This window comes from Oratosquilla oratoria, chromosome 4 (assembly GCF_046742065.1).
Source record: "Oratosquilla oratoria isolate Oo_2021 chromosome 4, ASM4674206v1, whole genome shotgun sequence".
NCBI classification, from domain to species: domain Eukaryota; kingdom Metazoa; phylum Arthropoda; class Malacostraca; order Stomatopoda; family Squillidae; genus Oratosquilla; species Oratosquilla oratoria.
This window is the reverse complement of record NC_134780.1, coordinates 24,415,127-24,439,692: the sequence shown is the minus strand read 5'-3', so window position 1 is coordinate 24,439,692 and position 24,566 is coordinate 24,415,127. Positions and strand designations below refer to the sequence as shown.

At 39.9% G+C, this 24,566-nt stretch overlaps 1 protein-coding gene across 1 annotated transcript in view; it reads left to right on the top strand.

Annotated features, from left to right (window-relative positions):
* Nucleotides 1-1,377: 1,377 nt before the first annotated feature.
* nbs (nibrin) overlaps nucleotides 1,378-24,566 on the top strand; it is a 33,522-nt gene continuing 10,333 nt past the window's right edge. Inside the window, exons 1-9 of the mRNA XM_076183666.1 lie at nucleotides 1,378-1,440; nucleotides 6,098-6,231; nucleotides 8,762-8,928; nucleotides 12,373-12,532; nucleotides 12,762-12,884; nucleotides 15,583-15,715; nucleotides 15,864-15,989; nucleotides 20,848-21,002; nucleotides 23,514-23,770. Of these exons, the coding sequence (XP_076039781.1) occupies nucleotides 1,407-1,440; nucleotides 6,098-6,231; nucleotides 8,762-8,928; nucleotides 12,373-12,532; nucleotides 12,762-12,884; nucleotides 15,583-15,715; nucleotides 15,864-15,989; nucleotides 20,848-21,002; nucleotides 23,514-23,770 (1,289 nt within the window). The 5' untranslated portion in view covers nucleotides 1,378-1,406. The remainder of the gene's footprint in view (nucleotides 1,441-6,097; nucleotides 6,232-8,761; nucleotides 8,929-12,372; nucleotides 12,533-12,761; nucleotides 12,885-15,582; nucleotides 15,716-15,863; nucleotides 15,990-20,847; nucleotides 21,003-23,513; nucleotides 23,771-24,566) is intronic.

Sequence of the window (24,566 nt, the reverse complement as noted above, 5' to 3'; positions counted from 1 at the left end):
GTGTGTGTGTGTGTGTGTGTGTGTGTGTGTGTGTGTGTGTGTGTGTGTGTGTGTGTGTGTGTGTGTGTGTGTGTGTGTGTGTGTGTGAGAGAGAGAGAGAGAGAGAGAGAGAGAGAGAGAGAGAGAGAGAGAGAGAGAGAGAGAGAGAGAGTCACCACGTGTTGGACTCGTGCTGGACTCGTGATCAGATGAGAGCTCAGAACTCATATATGTCCCGATCTATGGGTAATGTTGTGACCTTACACACACGCCGCCCATCTCCTTACCTACCAGAGTTGGAGTGCTGGCTCGCAGTGCAGTGCCGCTGATTTTTCCAACCCTAGGCGGGACTCAAACTCAAATTGCTGAATTAGCGGTCGGGAACGGTACTACTGCACCGTCCAAGATCTAAGAATATAAGCTCTAACCACTTCCGACCGAATTTCGAGGGAGTTGGCGCAGCGGGCCCGTGAACGTCACCTGGCTGTTCAAAGTGGGGTTGGCGGGTCCTATAGCTGTCAGTTGAAGCTGGTGCAGCGTATAGGAAAGACGTTGCCTTCGCTCGCATCGCTCCACGCAATTAGTTATATTCTGACAAATATTATATAAAATATTATAGTTCCTGTCTATATATATGAATATATAATATATATGATATATAATATATATATATATATATATATATATATATATATAATATATAAAATATTATAGTTCCTGTCTTCCTTGGCGTTTCACAGTTTTCTTCAGTGTTTCACAAAGAGAAAATGGACTCAGCCAAATGACGTCAGAAGCTGCGCACAAGAATGCAAACGGTCTGACCTGTATATTTAGGCCTTGGCACCGATTTTGACGCAAATCTGTTCAGCTGAGTTTCGCAAGGCGCGTTGCTAATACCTACAATGTATCTTATCTATGTTAATGGCATGATAGAAAGTACAATAAAATATACCAATATATTTGCAGATGATGCAAAGACCATGAGAAAAACGGAAAACGGGGACTGTCGGGTGTTACAAAAATACATAGAAAATGGAAATGGGCAATAGTTCGAAAAGGCCATCTTTGAGTTATTCCTGGGAAAGTGAATGCATTACAAAAACAAAAGAGTAGGGAGATTTGGGAATTTTGATGAAAAACAATGCAGAACATTGAGGTGGTTATTCACTAAATTAAATGGATGAAAAGGTGGTAAAAAAAAAACTCACAGAAACATTGACCCATCCAAGACTGAAATGTACACCATTGGTATGATCCCTAGCTAGACAGAGGGAAAACTTGCAAGATCGCTTGTAAAATTCAAATAAGATCTATGATCAAAATCTACTATTTCACTATCTACTATAATGCATGACGCTCTAGAATGATCGAAAACAGCGTATGTAAAAACGCAAACAATTCAGTGGAATGGCGCCAGGAATCCCAAAATGTGGGTCTTAGAGAATAACCCGAAATTACCAGGTAATGTGTCGATATCTACACATACCTTCAGCGTCAGAAATTAGTCCTTAAAAGAAAAGGAAGGAAATAATCAAGATAGACTTAACCTTGCAATGACATCAATGTTTTTAGTCAGTTATGGTGTGGAAATAAGCATACCGTGACATGAATTGACTTGCCTATATTATAATATAAGATTTACCAATTTCAATTTAGTTGGAGGTGAAGAAACTATCTTATGTGGCTCTCATATATCAAACACATATTGGGTTTGAAAATTGATAGTAAATTGTATCAGCTTACCTGATTTACTCTAGCTTTCGTCATCACTAACGTCTAATGGTAATGCTTATAATTTTGGTACGTGTTGTGTGTTGATAAATTTATATCACATTCACTAGTGGTAACGTTTCTTTGGTACGTGTAAATGGTACACTAGTTTTGACATTTTTCTGTCTCCCTACAATCTGAACGGCTGCTGGTAGTGTGAAAAATGTAAATGGATAAAGGGAAAGTTATGCTTAATCAAGTCTAACTCTAACAGCTATCTCAGTGGAAGACCGTGGTAGTGTCAAAGCTGAAGTATGTATGCCAGCTATGGTCTCCACATAAAGTCATGGAGATGCAAGAACTCAGACAGGTCCAGAGGGTATTCACAAGGAGGTGCTAAGATAAGAGGGAGGGTGGAGGGTGTGGAGTGTATTCAGGGATGGAATGGCAATGGGTGGGAGTGATTTTATTCCTTTTCTTTTTTGGCTGCCTCCCTTGTAAGGGGGAAAAAGCCTTGGTATATGTATATGTATGTAGTTAGGGACTTCATGAATTACTGGGAAAGGCTGAAAATCCTTAAGCTCAATTCACTGCATAGCATAGCACCAAAACCATCTCAAAAAGAAGGACATGTTATCAAAGGGAAACACCACCCCAAGTTTGGTAGGACCTGCGAAAGAAGGTCCATAAGTTGCTGCCCCCAGTGACTGAAGACAATCGAGGCAGAAAGTTTTACCTTGACTGGCTGCAGACTTTTTAACTGTCTTTCAAGAGAGATGAGGGACCTAACAGTAGTCAGCACAGAGGCTCTCAAGAGGAGGCCTGACAAATTCCTGCCCAACATCCCAGATGAGCCTCCAGTCCCATGTGGACCAACCTCACAAGGACTGGCAACAAACTTGATCGCAGATCAGCTCCAATATGTGAGGCTTGGGTAGAGATGTGGGAGTGGTGTGTCCCCAGACAGACCATGGTGTTGACACTCAAACCTACCTACAAGACCTGCAAGACAATCATAAATAATCATTTCTTCAAAATATATTTCTAATCCACAATCCCAGAAAATAAGAAGTTAATAAAAGAAATATGAAAAACAAGAATAGAACCAGAAAGTGATCCACCTTTGTTCAGTAAAGACATAGAGAAAACAATAAGAAAAATGTCCAAATCCATGCTGAAAGCTGAGACAAGACATCAAGCTACCACCTAAAACACTTAGGTCCAGCAACAGCACAGGCCCTAACAGATATCTTCAGCCTCTTTTGGGCACACAACAAAATCCCAGTGAATTGATTATTTAATTTGTGCTTTCTGTTGGTGTTGTAGTTCCTTTTGTTTTGTTGGAGGATATGTTGTATATTAATGTTATGAATCCACCTTTGTATTTCAAGCTGTCATCACTAATAGTTGCGTATTCTGGAAATATGGGTAATGTGAAATGTGGTATTAGTTTAATTTCCTGTAATAGTATTATTTACAAAATTTGTTTTTGTTGGAACTGTAATATGTTTACAGTGTATTTTTGTTTTGGAAGGTTCTTGATGTGTGGTGACTGCAGCCACAATTTATGTACTGGTTTGCATTGGTGAGTGTGGTGTATATAAGATGGATCCATGTGTATTTGCCTATACCCGTTGCACTGAGAACTGGCTGTTAGGGCGGAGCACTGGGAGTTCCCCTGTGGTGCCACATCTAATTATTTCATAATTTTATTTTATTTTATAATTCTATTTTATGATTTTATAATGTTGCCACATATGATTATATTATAATTTTTGTCACACACCACCACTGAGGTAAAAATCAAAGCAATGTTTTCTATACAAAGGTTTCGTTTCTTCGAGTCTAGATATGGCATATGGAAAAGAGAGAGCGACGTTGCCGCTACATCTAATCTCTGGCCCCGCCCCCCTCACACTGCATTCAGAAAACATTGCATCCACACGCACGTTCTCGCCATGGATGCCCATGTGTGGCAACACCGGGAAATCTCCTAGCCCCGCCTTATCGGTCATTTCTCCTTGCGCTGACTATAATTGTATTATACAGGAAGGGGAGCTATGCTCATGGTGACCTGTTTTTGTATCTCACAAGATCGTTTGTTCTTAAATTCTTGTATTGTGTTTGCACACACTATTTTTACATCCAATTTGTTCCATATATCTAGCACTCTGAATGGGAAGCTGTTCTTTTTCAAGTCTCTTCAGTAATTATCCTTTTTGAGTTTCATTGCATGTCCTCTTGTTTTTCCTCTGTCCCACTTTAATAGGTCCTCTCTATCAAGACGTTCTTCACCTTTCATAATTCTGTAGATGGTTAGTAGGTCCCATCGTTGTTTTCTTTGTTCCAGGGTTGGAAATTCCAATTTGGCCAGTCTTTGTCCATATGTCAGGTTTGAAAGTGTTGGGGCCATCTTTGTCATTGCTCTTTGTATTCCTTCTAATTTTCTTATATTCTTTTTTGTACTGGGTGACCATATCAGTGCTGCATATTCTAGTTTTGGCCTTATCAGTGTTTGTAATATTTTCTTAATCATTTCTTTATACAGGTATTTAAAGGCCACCTTTATTGATCTCAGCAAATTGTATGTTTCTCTGACTACTTTATTTATGTGTAGCACTTGATGGATGTGTGCGAGAAATAGGTTTTGTTTATGTAGGACAAGTGCATGGACCTGGGTTGGTTTCCGTGTCCCCAGACAATAGAAATGGGAGGACAGGTGCCAGAACACTAAAACTCCTTTTGTGAAAGAACAGAAATAAAAGAGGGGAAGATAGATAGGAAGTAAAAGAAAATTGGTGAGTTTCTGGGCCTGATCTGGAGACCAAATACCAGTTCCCTAGGGGCTGCACCTTCTTCTGGAGGTAGGGGTTGTGTGTTACTTTGTGATGGGGGGTGTCTTGTGTCCTGTTGAAGGACAATAGTTATCCATCCATTCTTCATTTTCTTCCTTGTTGACAGAGCAGCCTCTTGCATGTACACCTTATACACCAATGTTTCTCCTCTGAGAGCTCTATAGGAGGGCTCAAGAACTGATCTTAATCATTGAAACTGAAAGCAACAATTGTTACTCGTATTTTTTCTCCTTCATGAATAGGATACATATGCCATTTCTTCTTAGGGGGATGAGAAAGAGGGCCAGAATCAGTTTTTCTACTGCTTGGATTAATTTACCAGTATATATATATATATATATATATATATATATATATATATATATATATATATATATATATATATATATATATATATGTACACAAACATATACCAAAGGCTGTTTCTCCCTTACAAGGGAGGTAGCTAAAAAAACAAAGGCATAAAATCCACTCCCACCCATTCCATCCCCACATCCTCTCTCCCACTTATCTTGGCCCCTCCTGGATGACAGGTCATCCCTGCATCTTGCCCACTGCCCTGGGTCAGAAGCAGTGTCGCAAGACTTAGCACATCCACAGCAAGGCCACATCATTAAAATGGCAAACCCCCCTCTCCATCCCCTCATGCAGAAATGGAGAAGACAGGGAGAAATCCCTTTGGGCTGCATCAATTTATTTTTCACACATACTCCCTCACCCCCCATCCCCCACCCACTCCCCCTCATGCATCACAGCATCATCCATACACAACCATTCCCTGTTCATCCCTATCTTTTGTCCTCTCCATTTCTTCCTCAACAGATATTCCCTTCTTTCCCAATACCCCTTTCACCCCATCCATCCATCTCATCCTTGGTTGCCCCCTCATGTTCACTCCTTCCACCTCTGCCTTTCACACCTCTTTTACTAACCTTTCATCACTCATTCTTTCCATGTGTCCAAACCATCATTAATATTCTTTTATCAACCCTATCTCCCAACTCCCTTTCCACCCGTGTTCCCCTCCTCACCTCCTCATTTCCCACTCTGTCCAGCCTAGTAACCCCTGTCATACTTCTCAGGCACCTTATCTCAAATACATTCAAACTCCTCTCTTCCTCTCTTATGTTCCATTTTTCTGCCCCATACAAGGCTGTCGGCACAATCTCTCCTTTGTAGAATCTCCTCTTAGCATCCATTACCAAATGTCTATTTGTCACTACACTTTTTATTCCCCCAAGAGATTTACTCATTTTTCTCAGTCTACATTCTACCTCCACCTCCACTCCTCCTTTTCCCACCACATTTGTACCAAGTATCTAAACTGTCCACTTTATCCAATCTCTCTCAATATATATATATATTGAGAGAGAGAGCAATAAAATTGTATTTGTTTTAAACATGAATATGAATAGCATGTTATATTTTGTTGAAGAAGAAATTGCTTGCTATATTTTGGTGAATGAGCACTTAGAAAACTAAAGTTCCATTTCCAAATTTTTTGCCAAATTTATTATGCTGATTAGTAGAAACATGTCATTCTGTTTTTGCAGGTGTTACTCATTACTTACTGTGTGGAGAAGATATTCTAGTGAGTCGCAGGACTGGGCATATAGTGATTGAGAAAGATGCTTCCATCAGCAGAAAACATGCATCTCTTAAGATCTCACACAATATCTCTAATCTTGTAAGTTCATCCTTTGTTTGGGTTTTAGAAATTAAACAAGAGATCTGGCATTTTTGTATCCAATCCTTTCACCTACAAAACAAATGGGAAATTCCAAGACCTCTCTTCAGACCCTGAGCCGATGAAAATCTCCATCCCAACTCGCTGAATCCAGGGAATGAATATATATATATATATGTATGTATATGTATATAAGTATTCAGTTAAAGGAAAGGGTAGTGAGTGTAAATGGGCATGTGCCTTTTGACTTTGCTATCTCCCTTTAAAGAAGGGAAAAGCCCTTGGTATATAGATATACTGTACATACACCAATAGACTTCACCTTTATAAAGAAGCTAGCTCGTAACCAGCCAAGGTATGCACCCACCTCCATCAATCCCACACCCACCTGTCCCCTGTTTCCCTTTTATCCAAGCGCATTGTGGATGAAGGGTGGTCATTCTAGTCCTTTGCCCACTACCTGGGTCAGAAGTAATGTAGGAAAACAGAAAACACATCATTAACTTACTCGAATTCTACAACACAGTTATCTCGAATTATGACAAAAGAAACAATATAGATTTAATATATCTAGACTTTGCAAAAGCTTTTGATACCATCCCACACGAAAGACTACTTACTAAATTAGCTTTGCATGGAATAAGTGGTAGCCTATTAGGTTGGACTAGTAATTGGTTGAAAGGTCGAAAACAGAGAGTTGTTTTAAATGGAAAAACTTCTGGATGGAAAAATGTTGCAAGTGGAGTTCCTCAGGGTTCCGTTCTTGGGCCACTTCTATTCATAGTATATATAAATGATATAGACAATGGACTAAAATCTACTGTTTCCAAATTTGCTGATGATACAAGACTGTGCGGAGTGGCAAATGATCACTCAAACCAATTAGATATTCAAGAAGATTTAGATCAATTACAGCAATGGTCTGAAAAGTGGCTAATGAAATTTAACACAAGTAAATGCAAGGTAATGCACATAGGTAAAAATAACAGTAAGTACGATTACAAGTTATTTGGAAATTCGTTAACAAAAGTGGATAGTGAAAAAGATCTCGGCGTAATTATCAGTAACGACCTCAAATCATCCAAGCAGTGTATTTCAGCCTCTGAGAAAGCAAATAAGATTCTGGGATTGATTGCGCGATCTTTTGATTTCAAAAGTCCATCACTCATTAACAAGCTATATAAATCGTTAGTTCGTCCACATTTGGAATATGCTGTTTCCGTATGGTCACCGAATCTCATTAAAGACATTGACAGACTGGAAAAAGTACAATGGCGAGCCACAAAACTGATTCCAAATATCAAAAATAAATCATACGAAAATCGACTTAAGCACATGAATCTGTTTTCCCTAAAAAAGCGTAGACTCAGAGGTGACTTGATACAGGTCTTTAAGATTTTAAAGGGAATTGACAACATCAAAAGTGACAAAATTTTCACATTGAATGAGAATCAGACAAGAAACAATGGTCTCAAACTGTCCGGAAATAGATTCAATTTGGAAGTAGGTAGAAACAACTTTGCCAACCGTGTAGTTAATGAATGGAATAAACTTCCTGCACAGGTAGTGCAATGTAGTTCAGTTCGAAGCTTTAAGAATCATTTAGATAAATACCTAAGTAAGATGCTGTAATGATTATAATTTATGTTATATTATTTGTTTTTGTTTTGTTATAATTTGTCTGTCTGATTTTCATTTATTATTAGTTATGTCAATTTATAATAATTTACTATTTACCTTTTTGTTTGTTATTCAACTATACCTATGCATTTATTTATGTATTTTATTTGTTATTTTTACATTATTATAGTTTTAATTTATTATTAATATGATTTTTTTTTTTTTTTTTTTTTTTTTTTTTTTTTTTTTTTTTCATCCGACCTAGATATGGATCAAAAGGTCTCCTGTCGGCATGCTCCGCCTTTGTAATCCTTTGTAAAGTTGTCAAGGTACAGTTGTGTCAAAGTGGATAGACACTTTACAAAGTATTTAAGTAAAGCACTAACAGGATCCACCAATAAGACACCTGCAAACATAAATTAAAATCATCCCCAGAGAATATATTATGAAAATGTCAGGTATGCAGTTCTATGCTATAGACCTCAACCCCATTTATATATCTTATTTTATCACACAAGTGCTACCAGCTGAATGTTAAAGAAAAAAAAATTGGGCATGTACAACAACTGAACCACACAGTACGGGTATTTCATGTACCTGCACTAATCCTCCTAAGGAAACAATACAGTATTTCTCTCCTAAATAAACAATGGCCTTGCTCAGTTTCCTAGAAGCCTTGGATCTGCTTGATGTACTTTGCCAGTGATAAATTTTTCATAACCAACATTCTCATCCCTGGGTTTTCCTTTTCTTTTGGAGATTTCATAGGTTAGGGATGGCCATGTCTTACTTTTGCCCATTTCCAGTATTTTGCATTTCTTTGTAGTGAAATTACATTTCTTGGATATGATCGTATACATCTAGATCCTTCTGTTTGCATGGATATAAGTTTTATATTTTCCACCACCAGAAACACCCTAATGTCATACCAACTGTGACTCTGAAAGAGTTAGGTGCTAAGTATGGGACCTTCGTCAATAGCGGAATTCAGGAAAACAAGAAACTTCCAGATGGATCAGAGGTATTACTTAATAATGGAGATGAAATTCGTTTTGGAATGCTGTGGAATACTTGGAAGTAAGTTATTAGTGATAATTTGTTATATATTTTTTTTAGTATATTAAAGATTAATTATTATTAGTTACTGTTCTAATCCTGAATTATTTTGATTTTTTTCAAATTTGTGCATCTTGGTTTGGCCACTTCCTTTTCTCTATAATTTTCCTCCACTTCTGGTCTTTCATTCCCTACTACACATAAACCCAGGTAGTTAAGGCTTTACAACCTCCACCCACAACCATCATTCCTTTTATATTTCATTACTTGCAAAAGATGTACAAGGGAGAGGAGTGACATTGAGTTGGAGACAAAGAAGAGAATATTGAAGGTCATATGTAGCAAGAAATGGAAGAGTTGTGGTAGAGGTAAATTATAGAGGAAGGGAAGCGAGTAACTGTCTCAGAGGAGTAAAAACTACAAGAGAAATATGTATCAAGCATTGAATGCAGAGAGAGCCTGTGTGAAGGGATGATTGTACCTACAACACTGTATGGGGTGGAGACTCGGAATTTAAGGGAGTTAGAAGAGGAGTTTAAATATTATTGAGATGAAGTGTTTAAAAAAGTGTGGTGGGAGTTAGGAGGATTGATAGAATAAGAAAGGAGGGGGAGAGTGGGGTTAGAAATGGAGCTGGCAGATAAAGTTGATAAAAGAATACTGAGATGGGTTGGGCATGTGGAAGGATTGAGCAAAGAAAGACTAGCAAATAGAATGTGGAAGGCAGAAGTGGATACAGTGAACTTGAGAGGAAAACTAAGAGTGAGATGGATGCTGTAAAGGGGGACGTGGGTAAAAGGAGTGTCTGTTTAGAAGGGAAGGGAGAGGCCATGAGATTTATGAATGAAAAGTAGTTGTGGGTGGATGATAAACTGTTGCAGCCCTAAGGGATTTCTTCTTGTCTTTTCTATTTACTCGTGGGGCGATGAAGAGGGAAGCTGTGGTAATAAACCAACTATAGCTGTTGGGCCTTGCCGTGGAGTTGCCATGACTTACTGCATTGCTTCAGACCTGAGCAGTGGGCAGGAGACAGGGATGGCCCTTCATCCACAAGGAGCTAAGACTAAGATGAAAGGGAAAACAGATAGTGTGGTAGGAGTGAAGGGCAGGTTCATGTGGTGGATAGCCACCCTCTTCAAAGGGGAAAGGGACTTATGGTATATTTATGTATTTTTATCTATTTACATTTTTCATTCATTCATTTATTTACTTATATATATTATATATATATATATATGCATTTTGATTTTGGCTATCTCCCTTACAAGGGAGGTAGCCAAAAAACAAAGGCATGAAAACCACTCCCACCCATTCCATCCCCAACATATTCCACTTCCCTCCACCCTCTTATGTTGGCACCTCCTGGATGATGGGTCATCCCTGCATCTTTCCCACTGCCCTGGGTCAGCAGTAATGTTGCAAGACACAGCACATCCACAGCAAGGCTGATTCATTATATTGGTGGGTGACCCCATCCCCTCCATCCCCTCATGAAGAAAAGGAAAAGACAGGGAGAAATCCCTTTGGGCTACATCAATTTATTTTTCACACATATTCCCTCGTCCCCCCATCCCCCACCCACTCCCCCTCATGCATCACAGCATCATCCATACACAACCATTCTCCATTCACCCCTATCTTCTGCCCTTTCTTGTCCTCCCTCAACAGACATTCCCCTCTTTCCCAATGCCTCTTTTACCCCCATCCATCCATCTCATCCTAGATTGCCCCCTCATGTTCACCCCTTCCACCTCTGCCTTCCACACCTCTTTTGCTAGTCTTTCTTCACTCATTTTTTCCATGTGTCCAAACCATCCCTATACTCTTTCATCAACCCTATCTCCCAACACCCTTTCCACCCCTGTTCTCCTCCTCACCTCCTGATGTCTCACTCTATCCAGCCTAGTAACCCCTATCATACTTCTCAGGCACCTCACCTCAAACACATTTAAACTCCTCTCTTCCTCTCTTATGTTCCATTTTTCTGCCCCATAGAGTGCTGTTGGCACAATCACTCTTTCATACAGTCTCTCTTATCATCCATTCCCAAATGTCTATTTTTCATTACATATTCTAATCCCCCAGGGCATTTACTTGCTTCTCTCAATCTACATTCTACCTCCACCTCCATTCCTTTTCCCACCACATTGGTACCCAAGTATTTAAAACTATCCACTTCCTCCTGTCTCTTTCCTTTTACATTCACTTCCAGTCTGCTGCCACTTTCTCCTCTTGTACATCTCATCACCTTACTTTTACCCACATTTATCTTCAACTTCCTTCTTTTGCACACCTTCCCAAACTCTGTCACTAACTTCCTCAATCCCTCCTCTGATCCTGCTACAAGTGCAGTGTTGTCAGCAAACAACAACTGACTTATCTCCCACTTTTCTCCATTTTCTTTAACCAACTCCAATCCCTGACCCACTACCCACCTTTACCTCAAACCGTTCACTCTCCATTTCTAATCCTAACACACTGATCTTAAAAGCTTTCCTCCTATCCCATATACCTGCACTACCTCTCTCAGTGCCTTCCTGTCTACCTTGTCATGAGCCTTTTCTATATTCATAAAAGTCAAAAAAACATCCTTACCTTTTCGTATTGCTTTCTCACATTTCAGTTTTACCACAAAAATCTGATCCATGCAACCCCTACCTGTCATAAACCCACACTGTTCCTCACCAATTACTCCCTCTGTTCCTCTCCTAATCTCTCAATCAAAACCCTCCTGTAAGCCTTCCCAACTACACTTAACAAGCTGATCTCTGAAACTACTACACTCACACTTGTCCCCTTTTCCCTTGTAAAGTGGAAATATACAGGCAGTCCTCCATTCCTCCAGCACTTTACCCACTCCTAAACATACATTAAATAACCTCACCAGCCAGTCCATCATCACAGTACCTCCTTTTTTCAGACATTCTGCATGGCATCCATCCAACCCAGGTGCCTTACCTACTCTCATCATCTTAACAACTGCCTTCACTTCATCTTTCCTTATTTCTCCTCCATTTTCCTCACTCATCACTCTCATTTTCTTAGCGCTTCCCACTGCAACTACCTTTCCCTTCCTATCCTCCTTCACATTTAGCAACTCCCTAAAATACTCTGCCCATCTTCCTCTTATTGCCGTCTTTTCTGTTATCATCTCTCCATTTGCACCTTTTACCTTTTTTTCTCTACCTGATTTGCCTCCTCTTCCTCTTTTAATTTCTTTCCAAAACATTTTTTTTATTACTTTAATAAATTTCTCCCTGGTAAGGAGGAAAAAGTCCTTGCAATATGTTGTGTGTATGTATATATATTATTATTATTATTATTATTTTTTTTTTTTTTTTTTTCTGTAGCCACTGGTGATGTGTCTTACTTGTATAATGGTGATTTGTAGATTATATCAGACTAATAATACATTGTAAAGATTCAGGATGTGTATATATATATATATTGTCATCCTATGTGTAGGATCACATACATTCCAATGGTATGCACAACCTCAGCTGTGGACAATGAAGCTAGAAAAGTCATCAGTAAAACCATAGAGAAACTTGGAGGGCATCTGTTATCCGATTGGACTGATGATTGTACACTTCTAGTCATGAAGTCCATCACACTTACAGTAAAGGTTTGTCTATAATGGCCATATAGTCTAAAATCCTTTTCCTTAAAAATCAATTGCATCTAAGCTGCTTTTCTTGTTCCTTCTGTGTCGGCTTTGTAATTTGTCAGCTATGGCTGTAATTTTTTTTATATATATGACTTATGTTAACATATTATTTGATGAATGTATAAGCTGTTAATATTTGTATTTGTTGTGTATTCTCATACTTTATTTTCATTATTGCATTGCCCAGGTGGTTTGTGCACTGTCAGCTGGTTGCTATATTGTTACACCAGAATACTTAGAGAAGCTAGTAAAAGCTATTGAAGAAAAGACGGAACACCCAGAGCCAAAGGACTATGAACCACCACTAGAGGTAGGTAGGTTGGTTGTGTATTTGTGTGTATTTACCTAGTTGTATCTTTTCGTGTTACTATTATTTCCCTCATGGGGGGGGGGGCTTTTCACTTCTCTCCCTTCATCCTGATGTACATTTTTGCTAGTGAAAACCGACTTGAAGTGTTTGCTCATGACTTCAGCCATTTCTGTATCTTCTGTGTATTCCATATTCCCTTGGCGTATTTCACTATTTCCTGTTTGTTTTATTAGTTTGCCATTTACGTATCTATAAAATGGATTTGGCTGATCCTTATATTTTTCTTTTATGTCTTTTTCATAGTTTCTTCTTCCCTGTGTATTTTTACATAATCATTCCTTTGGTTAATATATATTTGCCACTTTCTATGTTTTTTGTCTTTTCTCCATCTTTTCCAAGCTTTATCTCTTCTATCTTTTGCTTCTCTGCATCTTCTGTTAAACCAGCACTTAATATACATCTTTTCCTGTTTTTGTTTTGAGACATATTTATCCACTCCTTTATAGATTTTCATCAGAATCATCCATTTTTCTTCCACTTAAATGTGATAAAGATAACAGAAGAAAAAAATAATGTGGAATTGATTATGATGAAAGTTGAAAACAGTGATATGAAAAGTAGAAAAGTTTTAGTAATATATGTGCCCCCCAAAATACAGTCTTGGACAGAGAGTGATCATTCCAAAATGTTGGAAGAGACAAAGCATTCATTAATTGAATTACTAAAAGGAGGAAACATGGTAATTATGGGTGACTTTAATTCAAAAGAAATATGCTGGGAAGAAATGACAGTGAAAGTTGGAGAAGACCATTGGGGAAATATACTACTGGATATGACCATTGAATACACAATGACTCAATGGGTAAAGGAAAATATCTGATATAGAAACAATGAAGAACCATCAAGACTAGATAGTAAAGAAAATTGGTTCAGAAAATGACCTAGGAGTAATCATCACCAAAGACATGTCCCCTGACAAACAGATAAACAAAATAGTCAGAGAAACCTACAATTTGTTAAGATCAGTAAAGGTGGCTTTTAATTACTTGGATGACGAAATGCTAAAGAAAATACTAGTCACACTGATAAAACCAAAACTGGAGTACGCAGTCACACTATGGACACCCAGTACAAAAAAAAGAATATAAGGAAAATAGAAAGAATCTAAAGAGCAACAACAAAGATGGCCCCAACACTTTCAAAGCTGACATATGAGCAAAGATTGTCTAAACTGGAATGATCAACCCTGGAACAGAGAAAAGAAAGAGGTGATCTGTTGGCCATTTATAGAATTATGGAAGGCATGGAAGTTCTTGATAGAGAAGACTTATTAAATTAGGATAGAAGAAAAACAAGGGGACATGAAAAGAAACTCAAAAAGAACAATTATAGAAGAGATCTTAAAAAAAAAAAAAAATCCACACAGAGTGGTAGATGTCTGAAACAAATTGGATGAAACAATAGTGTGTGCGAACACCATACATGAATTTAAGAACAAACTAGATGTTGCAAAATACAAATATGGGACACTGAGCATGGCTCCCCTTCCTGTAGAATACAACTAGGTAAATACCATACATAAATTTAAGAGCAAACTAGATACTTGGGATACAAAGATGGGACACCATGAGCATAGCTCCCCTTCCTGTAAGATACAACTAGGTAAATATACACTGCTCCTTGCCCACCAGAGTTAGAGTGCTGGTGGGTAACTTGCACTACCTCTAACTTTAGCAGTGTGGAAGGGAAGGGATGGCTCTTCATCCACAAGGAGCTGATATGGGAAAGAACATTGAATAGATTTTTGGATGGATGTAGGGTGGGTATGTGCATTGTCTTTACTGGCTCCCTCATGAGGAAAATTACTTTTGGTATGGTATCTCTCGTGAGATGTGAATCCTTGAAGTTTTGCTATATGGTATCCATGTGGATACCTCCCTTAAAGGGGGAACAAACCTTTTTGGTATATAGATAGGTAGATTATGTGAGTATCAATCAATTGGTTGTCTCAAGTTTCACTAGGTGGAAAACCCACAGCCCCACAGTGGCTGGCAATGGTCCTTGGAACCTCACACAGATCTTTCTGGAAAGAAACTTTGGATTGCTTTCAGTGTTGTGTCAATTTGAGCCTCTTTCTGTCAGTGGCTCAAAATGGTAGGAAGAGGAGAGCATTCACAGGTTGTCCATTCCCTGTTTGTGAAAAAGTGTGATATAGTTGAAATTAATAGAGAAAGATCTTGGGCCCAATCCAGAGACAGTGTCATCTCCACAACATGCAGATACCCATTATTGGTCCCTTTATACAAATGTGTATATATGTACTATCAGACCTCACCAACATGACTTCACCATGCACGAAATTTCACATAAGATAAAATATCCCATTATTTGCCGAACACAGTCATGATTCATGATAGCACTATTTGAATAGCTCGCAGGGTCATGTTGTGTGCCAGTGTCTGGAGAGAGTCTGGGAACCTAATCTGTTTTTTCCCATAAGACCTGTTATTTGCCCAACATGAATTTCATTCTGCACAACGGGTTAAGGAACCTATCACTCCTGTTTGGTGAGGTCTGACTGTATTTTTTCACTATTGTTCTTTATTTTGTATTGTTTGTGCTCTCTGGTTTCATAGTATTACTGGTATCATTTGGTCATATTTGCATGATATTAAATTGATTCTTTGTTTTATCATAGGAAAAAAGCCTCAGGAAAAACTTAGTCTCCTTTGCACCAGATGCACAGCGTAAACAGTTATTCAAAGAAATAAGGTTTGTTTTTGCCTCTGAGAAACAGATGAAACGTATGGGTCAGGCTGTTCGTATTGCAGGTGAGTTTTGTATGATTATGAACAACTAACTGGGAAAATTAGAAACTGGGTTTGAATAATATCTGTTTGATTGCAGATCAATTTTATTTTATTTTATTTATTTTTTGTATAGATACAACTAAATGTACTTGCATAACTTCCTTTGTAGGTGGGCGTGTGGAATCCCTCAGCGACAGCATCCTTAAACATCTTGATTCTGATCATTATTTGCTCATCAAACCAGACAGCATGAATAATCTCTCGGTGCCAAAACAACTTTTCTCCCAAGCTGAAGGTACTCAGAATTTCTCATATTTATATACTTATACTGTGCTTGTGGCAGGATCATAGGATGAATTAAGGAAGTTAGTGAGAGTTTGGAAAGGTGTGCAAAAGAAGGAAGTTGAAGATAAATGTCTGTAAAAGTAAGGTGATGAGATGTACAAGGGGAGAGTGTGGCAGCAAACTGGAAGTGAGTATTAAGGGAGAGAGACTGGAGGAAGTGGGTAGTTTTAGATACATGGGTGTGAATGTGGTGGGAAAGGGAGGAGTGGAGGTAGAATGTAGATTGAGAGAAGCAAGTAAATGCCTTGGGGGATTAAAAAGTATAATGAGACATAGACATATGGGAATGGATACTAAGAGGAGACTGTTTGAAGCAGTGCTGACAGCACTGTATGGGGCAGAAACATGGAACATAAGAGAGGAAAAGTTTAAATGTGTATAAGATGAAAAGCCTGAGAAGTATGGTAGGGGTTGCTAGGCTGGATAGAGTGAGAAATGAGAAGGAGAATGGGGTTAGAAAGGGAGTTGTTGTTGTTGTCGTTCCCTAGACTGTCTGTCCGAGCAGTCCCGTCTCCCCAAGGAAGGCCACAGCCGAAACTGGGTTTTCCCACAAATCCTTTATAGAGTGTATGTTGTGTTGTTTGCGTGCATGATTGTGTATAATGCAGTCTTCCATTATGTGTTGTATGGTATGGGGTGAAGTGTTACATCCTGGGCAGCTGTTCACAACACGGTCGTCCAGCCTCTTCTGGTAGCTTAGAAGTGCTGGGTGGTGACCGCATCGCAGTCTGGCCAAGTGGACTCTGTCCTTTCGTGGGAGAGAGGATTCAGAAGGGTGGATATCAGGGGGTCTGGCATGCAGCAGTGTGTTGTCTTTCAGTGTGTTAATGGAGCGGTGAGTGATATGATTATGAATATGTTTCCGGAGGCTGGTATTTGGTGGTTGTGGAGGAAGAGAAGAGAGTATCTGTGCGTAATAAAGGTCTTTGGGTGTAGTTTTAATGTTTCTTGGTGTGTGTGGGTGTTCTGCTATGTAGTGTAGCGGGTGTGATGTGTTTGTGGTGGCTGCAGCAAGTGTTTGTGTGCCTCTCATGTCGAGGTGGTCCTTGACTTTGAGGACTTTTGTTTCATGGTGTAAATGGTCTGTAGGTGATGTATTTGTGCAGCCTGTAATTGTTTTTAGGGCTTTGTTTTGTATGATTTGAAGGGTGTTGTGGTGTGTCTCACTGAGATTAGGAGCCCATGCAGGACTCGCATAATTCATCACTGAGCGTATGCATTGTTTGTATATTGTTATATTAGTTTCTTTGTTTTGTCCAAATGTTGTTCCAGTGATTGACTTAAGTGCGTTAAGTCTAGGTGTGCATTTGTTTTTTATGTTTGTGAGGTGTTGTTTGAAAGACATGGATGTATCGTATGTTACACCAAGAATTTTCGGTGTGTTTGTGTGTGGTATTAGAGTGTTGTTGATGTAGAGATGAGGTATGTATTTGTGTTCTTTTGTCCAGTTGGTGAGAAGTGTTGCTGTAGATTTGGTTGGAGCTATTTTGAGTCTGTGATGAACCATGTGTTGAGTGTGTCAAGGTAAGGCTGGATTATTTCTGCAGCTTTGTCTGTGTTACGATGTGTGCATGTGATTGTTATGTCGTCTGCGTAGGAAGAGATTTGTATTTCTGAGGTGTCTGGCGTGGGTAAGTCATGCATGTATAGATTAAATAATGTGGGGGATAGAACTGAGCCCTGTGGTACTCCGTTCTTAATGTTTCTGATGTGCGATGATTGGCCATTATATGACACATGAGCATTCCTGCCTGCCAGATAATTGGCCAGCCATCTTTTGGTGTTATTGTGCATGTCTGTGTTATATATTTTATTTGTTAGGTTGTGGCGGGGGATAGCATCAAAAGCTTTACTAATGTCCAATGTTATAAGAAGTGTTCTGTGGTGGGGCCTATCTGAATTGATGCCATCTAAAATTCTTTGTGTGAGGTTTGTCAGAAGAGTGTTTGTGGAGTGTAGTGGCCTAAAACCGTGTTGTGAGTCAGCAAGGGGAATATATGGTGTGACAAGTTTAAGTATTAGGCGTTCAATGACTTTAGAGGGGGTGCAGAGAAGTGTGATTGGGCGGTGCGATGTTGGGATTGTTGGGTCTTTATTCGGTTTTGGAATGGTGATTATTTTACCATGCTTCCAGATGTCGGGTATAGTGTTGTGTGAATAGCTGTAGTTTGCAATGTTTGTGAGTGCGTGTATACCTTGTGGTCCAATGTGTTTTAGGTGGATGTTGCTTATGTTATCAGGGCCACAGGCAGATGAGTGCTTGAGATTATGCATTATGAGTTTTGTCTGACTGTCTATGAAGGGTGTATAGTCTGAGTCTGTGGGGAAGTCTTTCTTACGTCGAATGGTGCATCGGTCGTCAGGGTGAGATGTAAGATGGCTCGTCTGTGCAAAATGACGTATGAGTGCGTTTGCTTGTTGTCTGTTTGAGGGTAGATTATCTGTTGTTGTGATTATTGCTGCGTGAGAGCGTGTAGTGTTAGTGTTGGATAGTGTGATGCTGTTGAGTGTTTTGTACAATTTGCTGGTGTTTGTTTTGTGATCAAGTGTATTGATAAAGTTTTGCCAATTTTGTGTTTTTTGTTCATGTATTTTATTGGCAATCACAGTGTTTAGTGTTTGTATTTGGTCTGCTATGTTTTGAGGGATAGGTGTGGGGGTATCGTGTTTAAGTGTGTCACGTTGTCTGATGAGGCCTTGGATTTCTGGTGTGAAGTTGGGGTTGTGTGATTTTCTGTTGCCTCTAGGGATGTATCTCTTGTCTGCGTTTTGTATGATTGTATTAAAAGCGTGCACAGCATTGTTTATGTTTGTGATTGGTGTACTGTTAAGCGTTTCAAAATGTTGTTCTGTCTCTTCAGTAAAGGCTTCCCAGTTAGCTCTCTTGTAATTGGTGTAAGTGTGTCTGTGGCCAGCTGGGGTGCATCTTGTTTTGGTGGTGATGATGATTGGAAGGTGGTCAGAGCCAAGGGCTCCGACCACTCTCCATGATGTTGTTGGGGTTAGGCAGGGGGAGCAAAAGGTGATATCAGGAGAGGAGGGAGTGTAGAGGGCTTGGTATGGGATATGTGTATGATTATGCGTGTTGTTCATGATAGTCAATGAGTCGAATTGAGTCTGTATATCAAGCCCTCTGTCTGTGTCAGGGTTGTCGACAAACCAGGCAGACGACTTGGCGTTGAAGTCACCATCCATGATCAGGTTGGGGATTGAGGTTAGTTGGCTGAGTTGAGGTCTGAAGGTGTTTGGAACTGTGGGGGATGATTGGGGGGGAATGTACATGTTAACTATTGTTAGTGTTGAATTGTTGCCTGTGCGGATACGAATGGATTGGGTTTCTGTTGTGTTATCTGTGGTAGGGAGGAGAATTTTGGTTGTGGCACTTGTGTCCACAAAACAGATGGAATGGTGGATCAGGGTGATGAGTCCACCGCCATTGCCGTCAGTCCGGTCTTGTCTGATGGTGGTGTAATTATGAAATGATGGTGTTTTGTGTGAGTGTCTTAATTTTGTTTCTTGTAAAATTGCAATGTGTATGTTGTGTTGTTTGAGAAAGTGTTCAAGTTCATGTTTTTTAGTGTTAATACCGTCAATGTTGTGTTGTAATATGTTGATGTTGTGTGTTTTGTATGTGTTGTATGTTGCCGTTTGGGGTTGAGGTTGGGGTGGTAGTGGGGAAGGTGTAGGATCTGGGTCAGAGGGGGGGAAAGGAGAGATCGGGGACAAAGGAAGGGGAGTACTAATCGGGGGTAAGGGCAAAGGGAAATTGGGAGTGGGTAAGGGTGTTGGCTGTGGTTGGGGAGGTGGGATTGGGGTTACTGGAGGGCAGGTAGAACATGTCCAAGTGTTTGTGTATTGGTTTGTATCAGCAAGTGTTGTACAAGTGAGGTGGGCCCAGTTTTTGCACATATTGCACTGAACTGAGCCCTTTGTCTGTCTGCTCGAAGTAATGGGTTTAGAGCATGTTGGGCATGTGTATTTTGTGGTGGGCCCAGGATTGCTCTCTACATCTCCGGCTAAAAGTAGAAGAAGAGGGGTGATCGCCGGAAAATGACCCCTCAGTGCAGAAAAAACGTAACATTGTGTGTTGGAAAAAAAGGATTGTGGTACTCCCCCAGGTAGGCGTAGCTCCTCCTTGGGGATCGGTGCCATCTGCGTAGAGCTGATGGCCAGGGGTGGTTGCTGCTGATTGGCCCCCAACTCTTGGGGTTGGGGGGTGGTCCCACGACGTAGACGTTGCAGCTCCAGGAAAGGGAGTTGGGAGATAGGGTGGATTAAAGAGTATAATTGGGATGGTTTGGACATATGGAAAGAATGAGTGAATAAAGACTAGTAAAAGAGGTGTGAAAGGCAGAGGTGGAAGGAATTAACATGAGAGAGCGACCAAGGATGAGATGGATAGATAGGTTAAAAGAGGCATTGGGAAAGAGGGAAATGTCTGTTGAGGAAGGGAGAAGACAGAAGATAGGGGTGAATGGAGAATGGTTGTGTATGGATGATGCTGTGATGCACAGAAGGGAGTGGGTAAGGGATGGGGGAATGAGGGAATGGAGAGGGGGGGGTTACCAAGTAAATGAAGCAGCCTTGCTGTGGGTGTGCTGTGTCTTGCTACATTGATTCTCACCTAGGACAGTGGGCGAGATGCAGGGATGACCTGTCATCATAGGAGCCAAGATAAGAGGGAGGAAGTGGGGTGAATGGGGGTGGATTTTATGCCTTTATTTTTGGCTACCTCCCTAGTTGCATGTAGCTCCTATGACTTCTGAACATACATAGGAGTAATCATATTCCTTTTCTATTTGTTTTAGGTATTTTGCAAAAGAAAGAGCTTCGATGTATTCCAGAATCAGACATTGGATTGGCTATCTTGAATGTTAATAAGGAGAAACACTGCAATCCAGCCTTTAAGATCTCAACATTATTACCTAGAGGTGAAAGTTCAGGGTCTTCACAGTTAACCGAGGTAATTTTTTTTTTTTTTTTTTTTAAATATAATTACTACTACTATTACTACTACTACTACTACTACTACTACTACTACTACTACTACTACTACTACTTTCCCTGTGATAGAATTATAAGGACTCAAGTTTATTATTGCAGAATTGAGAGAAGGTTTTGGCATAACATAAGGATATTTCTTGAACCTTTATGGATTTTGAGGTGTATAACAGAGTAGACAGGAAGGCACTGTGGGAGATATTGCTGATACAACCACTCCTCGTTTAACGACGACAATTGGGACCAGCGCGCCGTCGTTAACCGAATTGGTCGTTAAGCGAAAGTGTATACATATACATACAGTACATGTACTGTATGTACAATGTCCAGCAATACATGTATCTTTATTTTCGTGTATTTTCCCTCTTTTATACAGTACATTAAAGCTTTATTTACTGTTTATTTACGGTGGTTAGGTTCCCGAAATTACCGTATATGACCAAATCCGCGTATGCTGACATTCCATATTGAATACCGGGGTATTTTTTTAGCAATAGAAAATTAATTATTAATTTTGTAAATTAAAATGTATCAACGTAATATGCAATTTTGTGGGCGGAAATGAAAGTAAAAAATACCATGCTACAAGAAAATATGCTAATGAACAAAGTCGGTAGCATAGGATTGGGACGCCATCTTGTCGTCTGCCAATGTCTATCACGATGACGACAACGAGGACGAGCCGGATGACATTTAATTTGCAGGTAATGATTTATCAAACACAGGTTAGGTTAGTTTAGTTTAGGTTAGACGAATTCATCATCCTTTTATTTCTTCGACATCGGCATCTATCATAACAAACATGGTGTACCATTCGTCCAACATGACTTCGTTACTTACGAAATTTGTTTTAGCACCTTTTTTTTTTATTTCCGCTCACAAAATTGCATATTACTTTGATACATTATAATTTACAAAATGAATAATTAATTTTCTATTGTTATATTGCGCCCATGGTCGAAACAAAAAATTTACCACTACCGGTATATACTGTACCCCAGGTAGTTTTTGCAGCTTGCAGGATGGTAATGTAGACCTAAGCTTCAGAACACTTTACCTCACAGCTAATATCCACTGTACAAGTTCAATTATAACATCATACAAATTTGCCTCAACCAACTTAATTATCATACACGACGTCGTAACTTAGGGAGATTTACGTTAAACGTCTGTCATAAAGCTCGTCGTAACTCCGCGTCGTCGCTAACCGAGTAGGTCGTTAAACGAGGAGTACCTGTATATGGGATTGTGGGAAAGCTGTCAAGGGCAATAAAGAGTTTTTACGAGAGTAGTCAAGCCTGAGTTAGAATTGGAAATGGAGAAAGCAAGTGGTTTGAGGTAAAGGTGGGGTTATGTCAGAGCTGTGGCATGTCACCAAGGCTGTTTAATGTGTACATGGATAGCAGTGGCAGATCCAGAGGGGTGGCTAAGGGGGGCTGAAGCCGTCTCTTCCATTATCATCTCTCCTTCCTCACCTTTTACCCTTTGTTCTCTACTTGATTCGCCTCCTCTTCCTCTTTTAATTTCTTTAAAAAAAAATCTTTTCATTACTTTCAAATTTTTCTGTCATACTCTTACTCCATTTCACATCTGCTCCCCTCTTTGCCTACTTTATCTTATGCGTTACTTCTCTTCTCTTTTCTTTGTACCTCTCTTATGATTCTCTCGTCCTATTTTGTAACCAACTTGTGAATGCTTGCTTCTTTTCTTCTACCACCTTCTTTGCTTCCTCATCCCACCACTCACTACCCTTCCTTTTATTTCCTCCCATCCTCCTTGTTCCACACACCATCTTTGCACACCTTGTGACTCCCTCCTTGAACCATCCCCATTCCTACTCCACTCCTAGTTCTCCTCCATTCTTCACTCCCTCCCATGCCACTGATGGATAAGGTGGTACAGAGAGTAAATGCAAGGGTGATGGGCAGGGGATTGGAGATGGTTAGAAATAGAGAGAAGTGGAAAGTGAGCCAGTTGTTGTTTGCAGACAAAACTGCACTTGTGGAAGGATTAAGGCAGTTAGTGATGGAGTTTAGGAAGGTATGAAATAGGAAAAACACGAAGGTAAACGTGGGTAAAAGTAAGGTGATGAGATATACAAGAGGAGAGGATGACAGTGAGTTGGAAGTACTAAGGGAGAGGGGCTGGAGGAAGTGGGTAGTTGGTATTTGGGATTGCATGTGGCTGGAAATGGAGGAGCAGGGTTGGAGATATTTGTAAAGTACTTTACCAAAATGTGTAGTTATCAAGAACCTAACCTCACTTGACCTCACCTTGCTAGCCATCTGGCTGCTTTATTTGACTACAGTACCTCTCACTGTTGGGAGCAGCTTTAGCCTCATAAATGAAGTTCAATATGCTTCCAAAAATTCTCTCTCTCTCTCTCTCCCTCTTTCTCTTCAAGACATAACTCAAAATAGCTGTGTTGTCATTATGTTGATTTATTGTTTTTCTTTCTATAAATTTTCTCCAGAATTTGATCATATATGCTACTGAAACTCAAGATCCAGGCTTTACTCCATCTGTGAGATCCCTTCCTAGCACCACAGTAGTCCCTGAGAGTGGACAATCCACAACCAGTAGCGGTGGGTCACTGAAGAAGCAAACCTCACTTTCCATGGCACCACCTCAACCACCAGCACTGTCCACCACCAGGAGTAAACTAGCTTTGCCCAAAAGTATGGATGTAGATGAGGAAATGACACAGAAGTTTTCTTCTAGCAGAAAGAGGTACAAAGTCATTCCAATGTGTAGTGGTATTTCCTGCTTTCTGGCCCAGTACAGAGGCCAGGTCCTGCACCCTCATTGCTGCATCCCTTGGGAAGGGTGGGGAAGTTTGTGTCTGCTTGTAGAAACCTCGTTTTCTGCACACCAGGTCCCTCTGTGATATGGACATCTTCTGCCTTCCATTTTTAAAGAGATCCAGTGGGCTGGACCCAGCAGCACAAAGAAACATTTCACACCCAGATAACAAAACAAGTCCATAAAGAAAGACCACCAAACTCAATAATCCAACAACAACCTCCAGATATAAGTTCCACAGAGAAAACCTTCCCATACCAGACTAGAACCACACCAGTACACCTGCACACAGGACAGACACCATCCATCATTAAGGCAGCATCAACATGGAATAGACAGGGCCACAGATTCAAACTGCCTCAGATGCAACCACCACACAGAAGACACAGAACACCTCATACTAACAATCCCAACACTAACAATCCCCAGACAGCAACACAATATCTCCTCTCTAAGTGACGTAGTCCCAACTAGAGGCTGTTGCCAGTTTCCTGGAGGCTGTGGGTTTTCTACAAAAGACCAGGGGCAATGGACTGATTGATTGATTTCCTGTTCTCTGCTCAAGGAGATAAAATTGTTATTATTCTTTGACTGACTTGTAATTTTTTCAGCAAAGAAACTTCTTCTGAAAAGTATACATATATGATTAAAGATGGGAGGGCTTTAAGAAGTCATGGGAGGAAATTAAGAAAGATCACATGTCTAAGGGATAATAAGAAATACA